Raw genomic sequence first — 12,871 nt, forward strand, 5'->3', positions numbered from 1 at the left:
CCTGGACTGTTTTGAAACTGATTTGCATTTTGGAAATTTAACATGATTTCTTTTAAAGTTAAGGATCCTTCATTGATTATGAAATGAAATATTAACTGATGTTCTTCTTACAGACTGCCCTACTGTCAGTTTCTAACTAATCTCTTTTATCCTTACATGAAAGCCAACCTTATTCAATTTCAACTCCGTTTAATATGGAGGAAGACAACATTATAACCTCTTTTCTGTTTGAGACTCGTTTGCTTCCACTTAATTTTAACGCTGCTGTGTTTCATTAGTGATTATGATGTGTCAGTCCCCTCCCTCAATGACAATTGAAGTTTCAGTTTAACATTAGGTTGTGATAAATCATGTAACAAAATTAATACCCTATGGTTAATATCTGTGTCCTTGGATTCCACCATTATTCATGCATTAGAAGTTTTTTTTTATCATCTGAGTAGACAAGACCTTTTAAAGCAGTTGCAGTCATTTCACGATCTATGGCACTGTAAATGAGCATTGACTGGTCAGGACCACTTAAGGAACCTAATTTTGGTTTTAAATTAAGGGACTAGAACTGGGTAATTATAGTGGATTTCAAAGTTGAAAACTATACATTTTATGTTTTAAATATTGAATACTGAATAAAAGAATTTCCAATTTATATTGATGACTTTTAAAATGTCTTAGTCACTTGTTCGGTTCCCACCTCCTGAATTACAAATAATTTATTTATTATTTTTCATAGTCAATTGTATTAGCCTGAATCTCACAATCAAAATTAATAGGCAGGATTGCTTGGTTTTATTCTTTTACACATTGTCAGTGACCTGTTTCATTGCCTCATGATTAATTTGAAGTATAGCTGCATTAATTCGTTGTTAACTAAAGAATGGAAAGCTACCTTACTGGCCAGTTGAAGAAATTCTGCATGTGATTGGGGGATAGACCTATCTATAGCAGCAGGAACTCCCAAGAGTTGGGAGGTGACTGTGAATGGGTATATGAAAAATAAAAGGGACATGAGAAACACTGTAAGGTCACTAAGGTTGAGGAAAATATAAACAGGGTTAAGGCAACAATACTGCAAAATAAAGAACTTTAGGCTTGGGATTCCTAGTAGAATCTATGTCTGGCATACTGACCCTTTTTGAGGATGGTGATTTTGTTCCTAGATTCTCACTGAGCCCTAATATCTCCTGATTGTCCCAACCCTTAATTTAAAACACCCACTTATTGCAAACCTTTCCTTCTTTTGAAAATGAAGCATCCAGTCTTCATAGCTGGTTATCATAGGTATGAGTGACCTGCGCCATCCTAAACCGGGTCCCATCCTGGGAATTAGAGTTATGTTAATGAAACATGCCCCTGACTGCAAGACCAAACCGGACCAATTTGCTTAATATGTCCAAGGGTGATACAAATGTAAATGCAGTAAAATTCTGGGAGTAGCCTGAATACGAATGGCTTGTGTTACTAGACTGAAATATGTGGCTATCTGTCTGACGGAAGTGATATGCAATTGAACAATAATCAAGAAGTTCAATTACCTTTGTTTAACCCTATGCTTTTGCAATGTTTTCCACCTGGAGTCACTGACATGATCTGTACCAGCAGTATGAAGCAGTCCAGGAATTTCCACTTGTAAATGAGGTGAGCGGTGGTTTTCTATTGTGATGGCCAGAACCAGACTGAACCACGACGCACGATCCCAAATGTCGTATGCCAGCCCTGATAGGATTGATTGGAACCAGGGTACCCACTGGGGGCGGAACCTACCTCAAGGGCCCACCTAGTGACCACTGCGGAGCAATCTTTTTCCCGAGGGGACCCTGAAAATGGGAATAGGCAGGCCTCAGCATTTCACCTTTGAGACTGGGAACAAGACAACAAAATCACCCAGGGACAAATGTCTGGCCGTTGCTTTAACCGTTGAAATGTGGCCACTGGGGAGTGATGTGTCTTTAATGCAACTTGGAGCTAACATGGGGAATTGACTTGCTTTTGTCCTAGTAAAAGGAAAATCTACTAATATACATTGACTCTTCATTGTGCTTTTAGTATGATACACAATTTCAGAGCCTGTGGGAACATTGAAGATTTTTAACCCCCAAGGGGCAGCATTATAGTAATGCAGTTTTGTCCAAACAATGTGGCAATTATCAAGATGCTTAGCTCATGCCAAAGAAACTGATACTGTTTCTAAAGTAGTGGGCAAGTAGATGCAGCAGCCTTACACCCCAAACTTCTGGTCCCCCAGCAAAACCCGGTTAGACACGTAAACGGGCAGGTATGCCAGACCTGGGGAAGGTACAGAAATCACGGAGGAAGCCACTGCTGAAGAACACAAACTATGGCCTCAAATAAGGTACTCCCTCGATACTCAAATCAGAATGTGGATGACCCCTACTGGACAAGTTTGTGTTCCTTCTTTGCGACTGCCTATATTAATTGATTATTTTGTATACAGTTGGGCAAGGGGGAAATAGTATATACTTTATTACAGTGGACACTCCGCCTCCAACCTCGTTGGGAAGGAGGACCTTCCAGGTCCTCCTCACCACCCCAACTGCTGATAAGGTTGCTGTGCATTCCGCCTGGGTTCTTGCAAAGGGGGAGATGATGAAGATTGAACTTGCCTTGCTGTGTGGACCTGCCATTGCCAGCATTGGTACACAAGAAGGGACAGTTTACCTGTGCGATCCTGAGAACCAGAGGCTGTTACCAACTATGCTGAAAAATGTCCTTGTGTGCTGAGAGACTGAATGTTACCAAGAATGACTGACTGTTGCAGTGGTCAACTGCATCAAAAAGATTGAACAGTTCATTTACAGAACAAGTCTAAATGGTCTTTACACTGTCAAGGTGTTGTGTGCCAGTTTGATTCCAGTTGTGCTATGGGCGACCCTGGTGAGCCTTGCCCCCATTCAAATAGGTCACACTGAAAAAGAGAAAAAGGGGAAATGTTATCTTTCACTAACAATTTGTTTCTCCAAAGTCACAATAGAATATTTGGTTTCGGCAAAAGACTCTTTGACCCTTTTTCCCTTCCCGAATCCCAATGAAGCAGTATGGAACGCTTCTAAAGCGTTTGCTAGACATAACATTTCTTTTGAATATTACTTAGTTTGGACCTCCATGTTTTTAAAGAGAGGATTTCTGGAGTTGGGAACTCCGTTTAAAAAGAGAGAGAGGGCAGTGACCTCCTTAGACTCAAGAAACCCCGATTTGGTTGGATTGGCGTTGTCTAAATTAATACCTAAATTGCTCGATGAAAAAGAAAGTATCACGATATTTTATAACGAAGGTTTTGAAGGTGCTGGATGGGGAGATTGGGGTTTTGGCTCATGGTAAAACTGGCTGATCAATATGGTTATGTATGCTGCTATTGTTTTAGTTGGTCTTTTTGTTGGCATTGCTATTGTTAAGTGTATTATTGCTCAAATATTAGCTTCTATTGACAGCATTGGTTCCACCCAGAAAATGCTTCCTCTCCACTTAGACGAAGATGAGGAAATGCCATTGCCTGCCCCGGTCCCTGCCCAGAGGAGGAGATAGTATGGCAATCTTTGGCAGCCATTCAATTGGATTAATCTGATCTGTGCCCTCACATTTATAGTGTGGTCATAGAATGACCAAAGCGGGTAAATGAGGATCTAAAATCTGGATTTAGGCTGTTGTCAGGAGCAACAAATCTATGCGAGCTTTTATTAACCACAAACTGACTTTTCAATATAAAGTAACATAACAAAATGGCTTCAGGATTAATACTGTGCTAAAATGGTTGGAAGCTGCATTCCAGCTTTGCTGAGTTAGCTGAATTTAAAAAGATAAAGCAGACAATTAAGTCTTCATAAAATGAATCATAAGACATTAACTGACCACCTTGACTAACTTTGAACCACAAATATGAGACGATAATGTTGTTTCCCAGGAAATATCATTGGATTAACCTGCTGTATATTATGTCACCTTATTACATTTCATTGATTTTCCTTTGTAATTAAGGTTGTACTGTCTTTTAAGAAATATATAAAATTGCTTATTGTTCAAATTCAATTGTGCAGTTTCTCCAAGGAACACAGAATCTGTTAACCTCTGTGTTGCTGGACAAACTTGTGCCCAGCATTGTAATAAACAGGTAAACCTTGCTGAAATAGACTGTACTCCTAGTGATTCTCTTGACCGGTCTCTGAACCGAGAGGCCCCTCCTGGGGTCTAGATCTTCAACAGCAAGTCCCACTTTTGTTCCAAGACAAGAACAAATATCTTATGGCTAAAATGTTACAATTGCTCACTATTATCTTTCACAACAGCAGCCATGAAAACAGAAAAATGGATATTATGACAAAATAATGTAAGGAAGACTTGCGTATCTTAACAAAAATATATAAATAATATATTTCCTTGAAGCAAAAGTAGCTGTGATTTATCATTAATATTATAACGTAATGACATGATTGGAGTTGCAGTTAGTCTTCAGCTCCTCAAATCGGTTATGTCAGCTGTGATGTTGTGATGCTCAGGTCCTCGATTCCAGTTACTCACTATTGATCCATTTCCTTTACTACCAATAATCTAACAATAATCTTAAAAATCTAATTTAGTCTTAATCATGTTTACCTTTTGTTTATGTAGATGGTATTAATTGTCCTGGGAATCGTGACTGGTATATGAGGAATGATCACTGTTATCTTTGGAAACCATCTTTAACAGCTACTTGGGAAAGAGCACTAAATATCTGCAGAGCTTATAGAGGTACTGACTTAGTGTACTTGGACAGTTTAGATGAAAAGGTAATAATGGTCAGAAGTAGAATTTCAATATTAGTTGTAATAATCTGCATTGTAGTAATTTTAACACCTACCAACTGTCATACAATAAAATCAATCTTGCATTAAAAGTGCTATATAATGATAATAATTAGAGTTTATATTTTACGTTATTGCTTTAACAGCAGTAAAGTTGTAAAATTGGTGAATTATTGAAAATAATAATTTAGCCAGTTTTTGAGGCAAAAATTCAAACAGATTTATACATTTTGCAATTCTGGTATTATTGCATGTTCCTGGTAACCCAGCCATCCTTTCCATGTTTAGAAGGCTTGAAAGTAACTAATCAATGGACAGGCATTCTCCTTGGTCCTGATAATATAACTGCTCCATTTCCTATTGAATATAGATGAAGTATTAATTGAAATTATTCTTCTGTCTACAATTTTTCTCACTGTGCAGCAAATTACTCAGAACCACTGCTTAGCTAGATTTGCTAACGACTACCCCAGCACTTGATCAGAGGTATCCTGAACTCTGAATGGCTTGCCAATGCATAGACAATACAGAATTTCAGATTGGCACACTAATGTGTGCTCATTCCTGGTTGGTTTGTTTGAACGTGATAGTCATTTTACTAATATCATTTCCTAATGTCTCTTGATTTGCTCCTTGGTATGTCAAGTGAGACACCAACAGAGCAATTTGTGCATCTGTATGAGAACAAATAATGTCAAATCCTAATGGTTAATATTGTCCCAAATGACCTAAATGTTAGAAAATTCCAAAGCATGCCAAAATCGTTTAACTGAAAGAACTGTTGCTGACTCATAATATATGCTGATCCCTGTAACAAATTTACCAAGATACTTTCAAAACAACACACCAACTTTTTTTCTTCTTCAAAAAACAAAGCACATTGCTAAGAATCACACTTTGTTAATATATTGAAATAGCAAAATGTAAAATTGCAAGATACAGCAAAATACTTATAACTGAAAGTAACCATACAAACCTCCTAAAAGTAGGCCTGTTTAATACTTTAAGTTACAAAACGAAATCATTTTAAAATCACCTGTGTACATGCATAAAATGTTTTATTAATTTCAAAGCATTTTCACGTGTCAACTGGTATTTACGTTAGAATGGCCCATAGAAATAGTCATAAACCCATTAATGTGTGATCTTATTTTAGATCTGGATCATGTATCTGTTCTTTCTTACAAAAGGTGTTTTATAACTGACCAAAACTAAACATGATAGAATTTAATACCTCACATGCTTAATCAGATGAAAATTATAACTTAATACTACAGTAGATAAATATATAGATTAATTAGTGTTTTATTGTTTTTGTCTAATGCTTATTGCTATTCTGCTTTCTCCTTATCCACATCTTCCATGTTGATCATTTTTATCAACCTATCCTCGTGCTTTTCTAGGTGCCTTAGCTGAGAAACTGGATAAAGGGTTTTGACTAAACCTCTGATAAATGGCACCAGGAACAGGTTGATTCTTGGTCTTGCTGATCAAGGATTTTGGATGTGAATTCTTGGCTGTCATAGGGAATTCCTGACACAATCTATTTCCTGTCTGTTGGATGGTTGAGTTTGGGAAGAGTAGTAGTAAGGAAGTATTTTTGCCCTGAGAAAGAGATCAATCCCTTTATTCTATTAAGTATTTTGTAAATTATAATTAGATTATCTCTCATTCATTGAAAGTGTAGAGAATGCAGGAGAAAGTGAGGACTGCAGATGCTGGAGATCAGAGTCAAAAAGTATGGTGCTGGAAAAGCACAGCTGGTAAGTCAGCATCCGAGGAGCAGGAGAGTCGACGTTTCATGAATGTTCCTGATGAAGAGCTTGTGCTCAAAATGTCGACTGTCCTGCACCTCAGATGGTGCCTGACTGTCTGTCTGTGCTTTTCCAGCATTACACTTTTTGACTCTGGAGAATGCAGACCCAGTTTGCCCAATCCCTCTTCATCGGACAGTCCCATCCCAAGAACAGGTGTGGTGAACTTTCATTGCATTCCCTCTATTGTGATATCTATCCTGAGATAAGGAGACCAACACTGCACAGTATTCCAGGTGCAGTCTAACCAAGCTTTTAACACTTGAATCAAGACTTCACTACTCATGTATCAAATTTTGTTGCAGTAAAGGCAAGCATTATGTTAGTCTTCCTAATACCTTGCTGTACCTGCATATTACCTTTTAGTTGCTTATCAGCAAGGATGTGGAGGTGGACGAGGGTGGACAAAATCAGAGGTCACATGACACCAGGTTATAGTCCAACAGGTTTATTTGAAGTCACAAACTTTTGGAGTACTCCTCCTTTGTCAGGTGAAGTCATTTTGACTATCAGCAAGGAGACCTCGGTCCCTTTTATACATTTGCACTTTCCAATCATTTAGCATTTAAGAAATACTCTGAACACCTGTTTCTCATACCAAAGTGGATAACCTCCCATTTTTCCATGATATATAAATTTTGTCATGTTATTGCCCATTCCTTAAACCTGCCCAAATATTCCTGATTTAACTTAACATCATCTTCAACAAACATCATTCCCAGTTTGTACCGTCTGCAAATTTGGAAATATTACATTTGGTTCCCATCTTAAAGTCATTGATATATATTGTGAACAGCTAGGATTGAAGTACTGATACTTGTGAAACCCCATCAGTCACAGCCTGCCGATGTCAGAATGACCCACTTATCCTTACTCACAGATGCATAGCACAGAAAAAGGCTATTTGACTCATCATGTCTGTGCCAGTCAAAAACAAGCACCTAACTATTTTAATCCTATTTTCCAACAGTTATCCCATAACTTTGTATGCCATGGGAGCACAAATGCATGTCCAAATACTCCTGAAGTGTTATGGGAGTTTCTGCCTCTACCACATTTGCAGGCAGTCAGGTCCAGTTTCAACCCCCCCCCCCCAGGTTATTGGTACCCCTTTGGTTCAGTTGCAGACTATTCTGTTTTTGGCGGTCCCACCTTCCCCAAAAAGAGCTCCAATTATCCAAGAATCCAAAACCCTTCTTCCTGCACCATCCCTGCAGCCACATGTTCAGCTCTGCTCTCTCCCTTTTCCTCACTTCACAAGCGCGCGGTACAGGCAACAATCCAGAGATAACAATTCTGTTTGTTCTAGCTCTCAGCTCCCATCCCAGCTCCCTGAATTTCTGCCTTAGATCCCCACCTTTCTTCATACCCATTTCGTTGTTGCCTATGTGGACCACGACTTGGGGCTGCTTCCCCTTCCCCCCCATAACCTCCCTGTACTTAAACTCTGTACCATGGCTAATAAAGACAAGTATACCATATGCCTTCCTAAGCATTTTATCGATCTGTCCTGATACCTTATAGGACCCATGCACATGCAAACCAAGATCCCTCTGATCAAGTATTCCCTTGCCTTGTTTGTCCAGCCCAAGTACCTTACATGTATGCAGATTGAAATCAATTTGCCACTGATCAGCCCATTTGACCAGTCCATATAATCTGTAGATTAAATTCCCTACAGTGTAGAAACTCAGCTTCTATCCTCACTATTTGCCATTCCACCAATTTTTGTAACTTCTGTGAAGTTACGGATCACCCCTCCTACATTCAAGTCTAAATCATTCATATAAAGTATAAGCAGCAAATTCCCCCAAAATAACCTCTGTGGGACCCCAATAGATGTCAGGCAGAAAGCACCCTTAACTCCTGCTTCCTGCCACTCAATCAATTGTGGATCCAATTTGCAAATTACGTTGAATCTCATCGGCACTTAACTCTACAGTCTCCCTTGCAGGACTGAATCAAAGCGCCTCTGTTTCTGTGTTAATCTCTGTTTTCTCTCTTTAATGATGCAATTGAAGATCATTGCACCTAGGGCACCAAACTGAGGAACCTTTTAAATGAAGCTAATACGATTGACATTCAACAACTGCAACCATCTACCTTTGTTCTAGATATGTCTCCAACTAATAGAGTTTTCACCTATATTCCTATTGATTTTAATTTTTCTTTAGCTCCTTGATGCCATTCTTACTTAAATGCTGCCTTGATAGAAAGGGCAGTCAGTGTCATCACTTTTGGTGTTCAGCTAATTTGTCCTTGTTTGGGTCATGCTTTAATGAGGTCAGGGACCAAATGGCCCTGGCAAAGTCAAAACCGTGCATCTGTGAACAAATTATTGTTTTGAAAGTGCCACTCAATGTCAACGAGCTTTTCCATCACTCTGCTGATGACCAAGAATAGACTGATGGGGGCAGCAAATGGCCGGGTTGGATTTGTCCTGCTTTAAGGATACAGGACATACGTGAGTAATGTTCTACATTACTGGGTAGCTGATAGCACTGTAACTGTACTTCAGTAGTTTGATTTGGAGTATGGCTAGTTCTGGAACAGAAGTCTTCAGTAATATTGCTGGAATATTGTCAATATCCACAGCCTTTGGGGTATCTACTGCCTTGAACTATTTCTTGAATCACATGGAGTGAAACAAATTGTGGGCGGCACGGTGGCACAGTGGTTAGCACTGCTGCCTCACAGCACCAGAGACCCGGGTTCAATTCCCGCCTCAGGCGACTGACTGTGTGGAGTTTGCACGTTCTCCCCGTGTCTGCGTGGGTTTCCTCCGGGTGCTCCGGTTTCCTCCCACAGTCCAAAGATGTGCAGGGTCAGGTGAATTGGCCATACTAAATTGCCCATAGTGTTAGGTAAGGGGTAAATGTAGGGGTATGGGTGGGTTTCGCTTCGGCGGGTCGATGTGGACTTGTTGGGCCGAAGGGCCTGTTTCCACACTGTAATCTAATCTAATCTAATCTAATCTAATCTAATCTAAATTGGTTGAAGACTGACAGTTGTGATGATGGGGACCTTAGGACGAGACTGAGATGGCTCATCCATTTGGCACTTCTTGCTGAAGATGGTCTGCAGATAATTCAGGCTTACCTTTTGTACTGATGTGCTGGTCTCTGCCATCATTGAGAATAGGGATAATTGTGGAGCTTCCGCCTCCAGTGAGTTGCTTAATTGTCCACCATTCACAACGAGATATCGCAGGTGTGTAGAGGTTGAATCCGATCTTTTAGTTGAATGATAGTTTCACCATGTCTATTGTGCACTGCTACCACTACTTAAAATGGACATAGTCCTGTTATTTCACTTCCATCAGATTTGCATCTCAATTTTAGGTATGCCTGGTGCTCTTCCTTGATCTCTTCATTGAACTAGGCATTGAATCTCCATTGAATTTCTGGGCTTGATGTTAATGTTAGTAGAGGATATGTCATGGCAAGAAGTCACAGGCCAGTCAAATACAATTTGGTGTGCCTCATCGATGCCCAGTTTTAATTTGTTAGATCCATTTAAAGTCTGTGCTGTTTAGCACGGTACTCATGATACACAGTGTGATGGATGAAATCCTCCATGTGAAGATGAGACTTTTTCTCAACAATGACTATATGACGATCACTCCTACCAATGCTGTCATGGGCAGATGCATCTATAACAATCAGATTGTTGGTAGTAGTAGGAAAGGACATACTTTGGGATGGTAATAATGGTGTCTGGAAAGTTATCTTTAATTTATAGCATTTTGTTACGTTTGATCCATGACCAAGTATCCCTTGTTCCAAGCTCTTGAGGCAAGCTTTTTTTTGTGCTTTTTCATGAATTCAGAATGTGAGTGAATCATATACTTCATAAGCTTCATGCATTCAGGAAGGAGAGTTCGCATCTAGGCTGAGACACATCCCAATGGAGTATATTGTTCGGGTAATTTGGAGGCAACATGGGAAGAGGTGCTTTTTGCTTGTTTTTTTTAGCTCATAATTTGTAAGGTTTCTTTAAACAGAATAAATTGAACCCCAGCATTAGGGGCCCAGCACAGAAGAGTGGCATCACTGTAAATTCATTTGTTAGTGGTAGCTACTAATTTAACTATCTAACATAGGCGATTTTCAGATTGAAAATAAAGAGGGGAAATATTTGCTTGCTACAAACTAAAAGACCAATACAAAATTTTTAAACACCAAAGTAAGAACTAAGTAATTGAAGTAGAGGTGTCAGGCCAGCCGATGAAACTGGATGATGTGGGAGTTGGTGGACCCCATTGCGCTTCGTAGTGACCGCATCAGTAACAAGTGTTGGTTGATGGGCTGGAGTCTAAGCTTTGAATACTGTGACACATTGGAAGGGGGAAGAGCTACCTGAGGGCTGTGTGTCAGGAGGCAGTCACATCCCTTAGATTAACTGTCTTCAATTTAGGGCGGCACGGTGGATCAGCGGTTAGCACTGCTGCCTCACAGCGCCATGTGCTCGGGTTCAGTTCCCTGGTGACTGTCTGTATGGAGCTTGCACATACTCCCCATATCTGTGTGGGTTTTCTCCGGGTGCTCTGGTTTCCCCTCTCAATCTAAAGATGTGCAAGTCAGGTAAATTGGGTATACTAAATTGCCCATAGTGTTAGGTGCATTATTCAGGGGTAAATAGAGGTTAAGGGAGTGGGTCTGGGTGGGTTACATTTCAGAGGGTTGGTGTAGACGTGTTGGGCCAAATGGCCTGTTTCCATACTTTAGAGAATCTAATCGATCAAAATAATGAAAAATTCAGTTAATGCTCAGGGAAAGGTGGATGTGACAGATAGGGGCGTGTGAGGCAGGTGGAGAGATCTAGCAGGTAGTGTTAAAGGAGCCCTAGCTCTTGACCTTGAGCAGTTTTTGAAATTCTTGCTCCCTGTGTAGATGAGCATGTGGGCTGTAGGGAGGATGAACAAATTGACCGTACAGGGAACAATTCAAGATTGGGGAGAAAAGAGAAGTGTAGTTGAAATTGAGATAGCACGGAAAGGGAATAGATACTGTTCTCTGTGGCCAGGATCGAAGTCCTGAAGGCTGTATTGCCTGCCTGTGCCTGGGTTCAGGGCATCTCATCTGGGCTGCAGAGGAATTTGGAATGGGATGAGAAAGTTCCAGTTGTCGTCCACATTGGTACCAATGATGTCGGTGGAAAGAAAAAAAGGTTCTTCTGAAGGAATATGAGCAGTTGGGGTTGAATCAGAAAACAATTTAAAAAGTAATAATCTCTGGATTACTACCTCAGCCACAAACAAATTGGCACAGACAGAGTCAACAAGATTAAAGAGGTAATTGTGTGTCACAAAGATTGGTATGTAAAATCAGGTTTGAATTCATGGGGCATTGGCACCAATACTGGGCAAGGTGGGAGCTGTTCCTGTGGAACAGGTTCAACCTAAATCATACTGGGACCAGAGTCAGTGTAAATTACGTAACTAGAGCTGATGTAGGGCCTTAAACTACAGTACAGAGTGAGATAGCTGGGGTTGAGTTGCATGGAAAATGTTAAAGGACAGGCAGATGGGTGGATTTGCCTTATTGGTAAGAATTGAAATTAAATCTGTAGCAAGAAATAAAGTAAAGTTGGAAAGCTTATAGTGGGTAGAGTTGAGGAACTGCAAAGGAAAAGACCTTGATGGGAATTGTGTATAGGCTTTCTAGCAGTAGTCAGGCTGTGGAGAAGAAAATAATCAGGAGATAGAAAATGCATCTAAGAAAGGCACTTTTGCAATAATCATGGGGTTTTCAAAATGCAGATGGACTAGGAAAATCAGGTTGGTAGTAAATCTCATGAATTTGTGGAATGTATACAAGATTTATTTTTGGAGTAACTTACAGCAGAGCCCAATAGGGAACATGCAGTTCTGGATTTTGTGATGTGTAATGAGGCAGACTTGATTTTCAAGGAGCTGAAGGTGAAGGAACACCTCGGGATAGTAACTATAATGTGATAGAATTCACCCTGCAGTTTGAGGGGGAGAAGATTGAATCAGATGTAATGATATTACAATTTGGTAAAGCTAACTACAATGACATGAGGAGCTGACCAGAGTTGATTGGAAGGAGAGCCTAAGAGGGAAGACAGTGGAGCAACTATGGCAGGAGTTCCTGAGGGTAATTCAGGAGGCACAGCAGAGATTCATCCTAAGGACAAAGTTAAAAATCACACAACACCAGGTTATAGTCCAACAGGTTTATTTTGAATTATTGCAAATTCTGGGTCTTCTGGTCCTGCTGCACAACGACTTGATGAAGAGGC

At 40.1% G+C, this 12,871-nt stretch overlaps 1 protein-coding gene across 3 annotated transcripts in view; it reads left to right on the forward strand.

The window, feature by feature from the left end:
• Positions 1 to 12,871, forward strand: part of LOC122564717 (lectin BRA-3-like) — a 122,940-nt gene that overhangs the window by 26,596 nt on the left and 83,473 nt on the right. For all 3 annotated transcript variants that reach the window (XM_043719840.1, XM_043719839.1, XM_043719841.1), the window contains exon 2: positions 4,621 to 4,778. In XM_043719840.1, coding sequence (XP_043575775.1) covers positions 4,621 to 4,778 — 158 coding nt within the window. The remainder of the gene's footprint in view (positions 1 to 4,620; positions 4,779 to 12,871) is intronic.

The sequence above is a fragment of the Chiloscyllium plagiosum genome, chromosome 30 (genome assembly GCF_004010195.1).
Source record: "Chiloscyllium plagiosum isolate BGI_BamShark_2017 chromosome 30, ASM401019v2, whole genome shotgun sequence".
NCBI lineage: Eukaryota > Metazoa > Chordata > Chondrichthyes > Orectolobiformes > Hemiscylliidae > Chiloscyllium > Chiloscyllium plagiosum.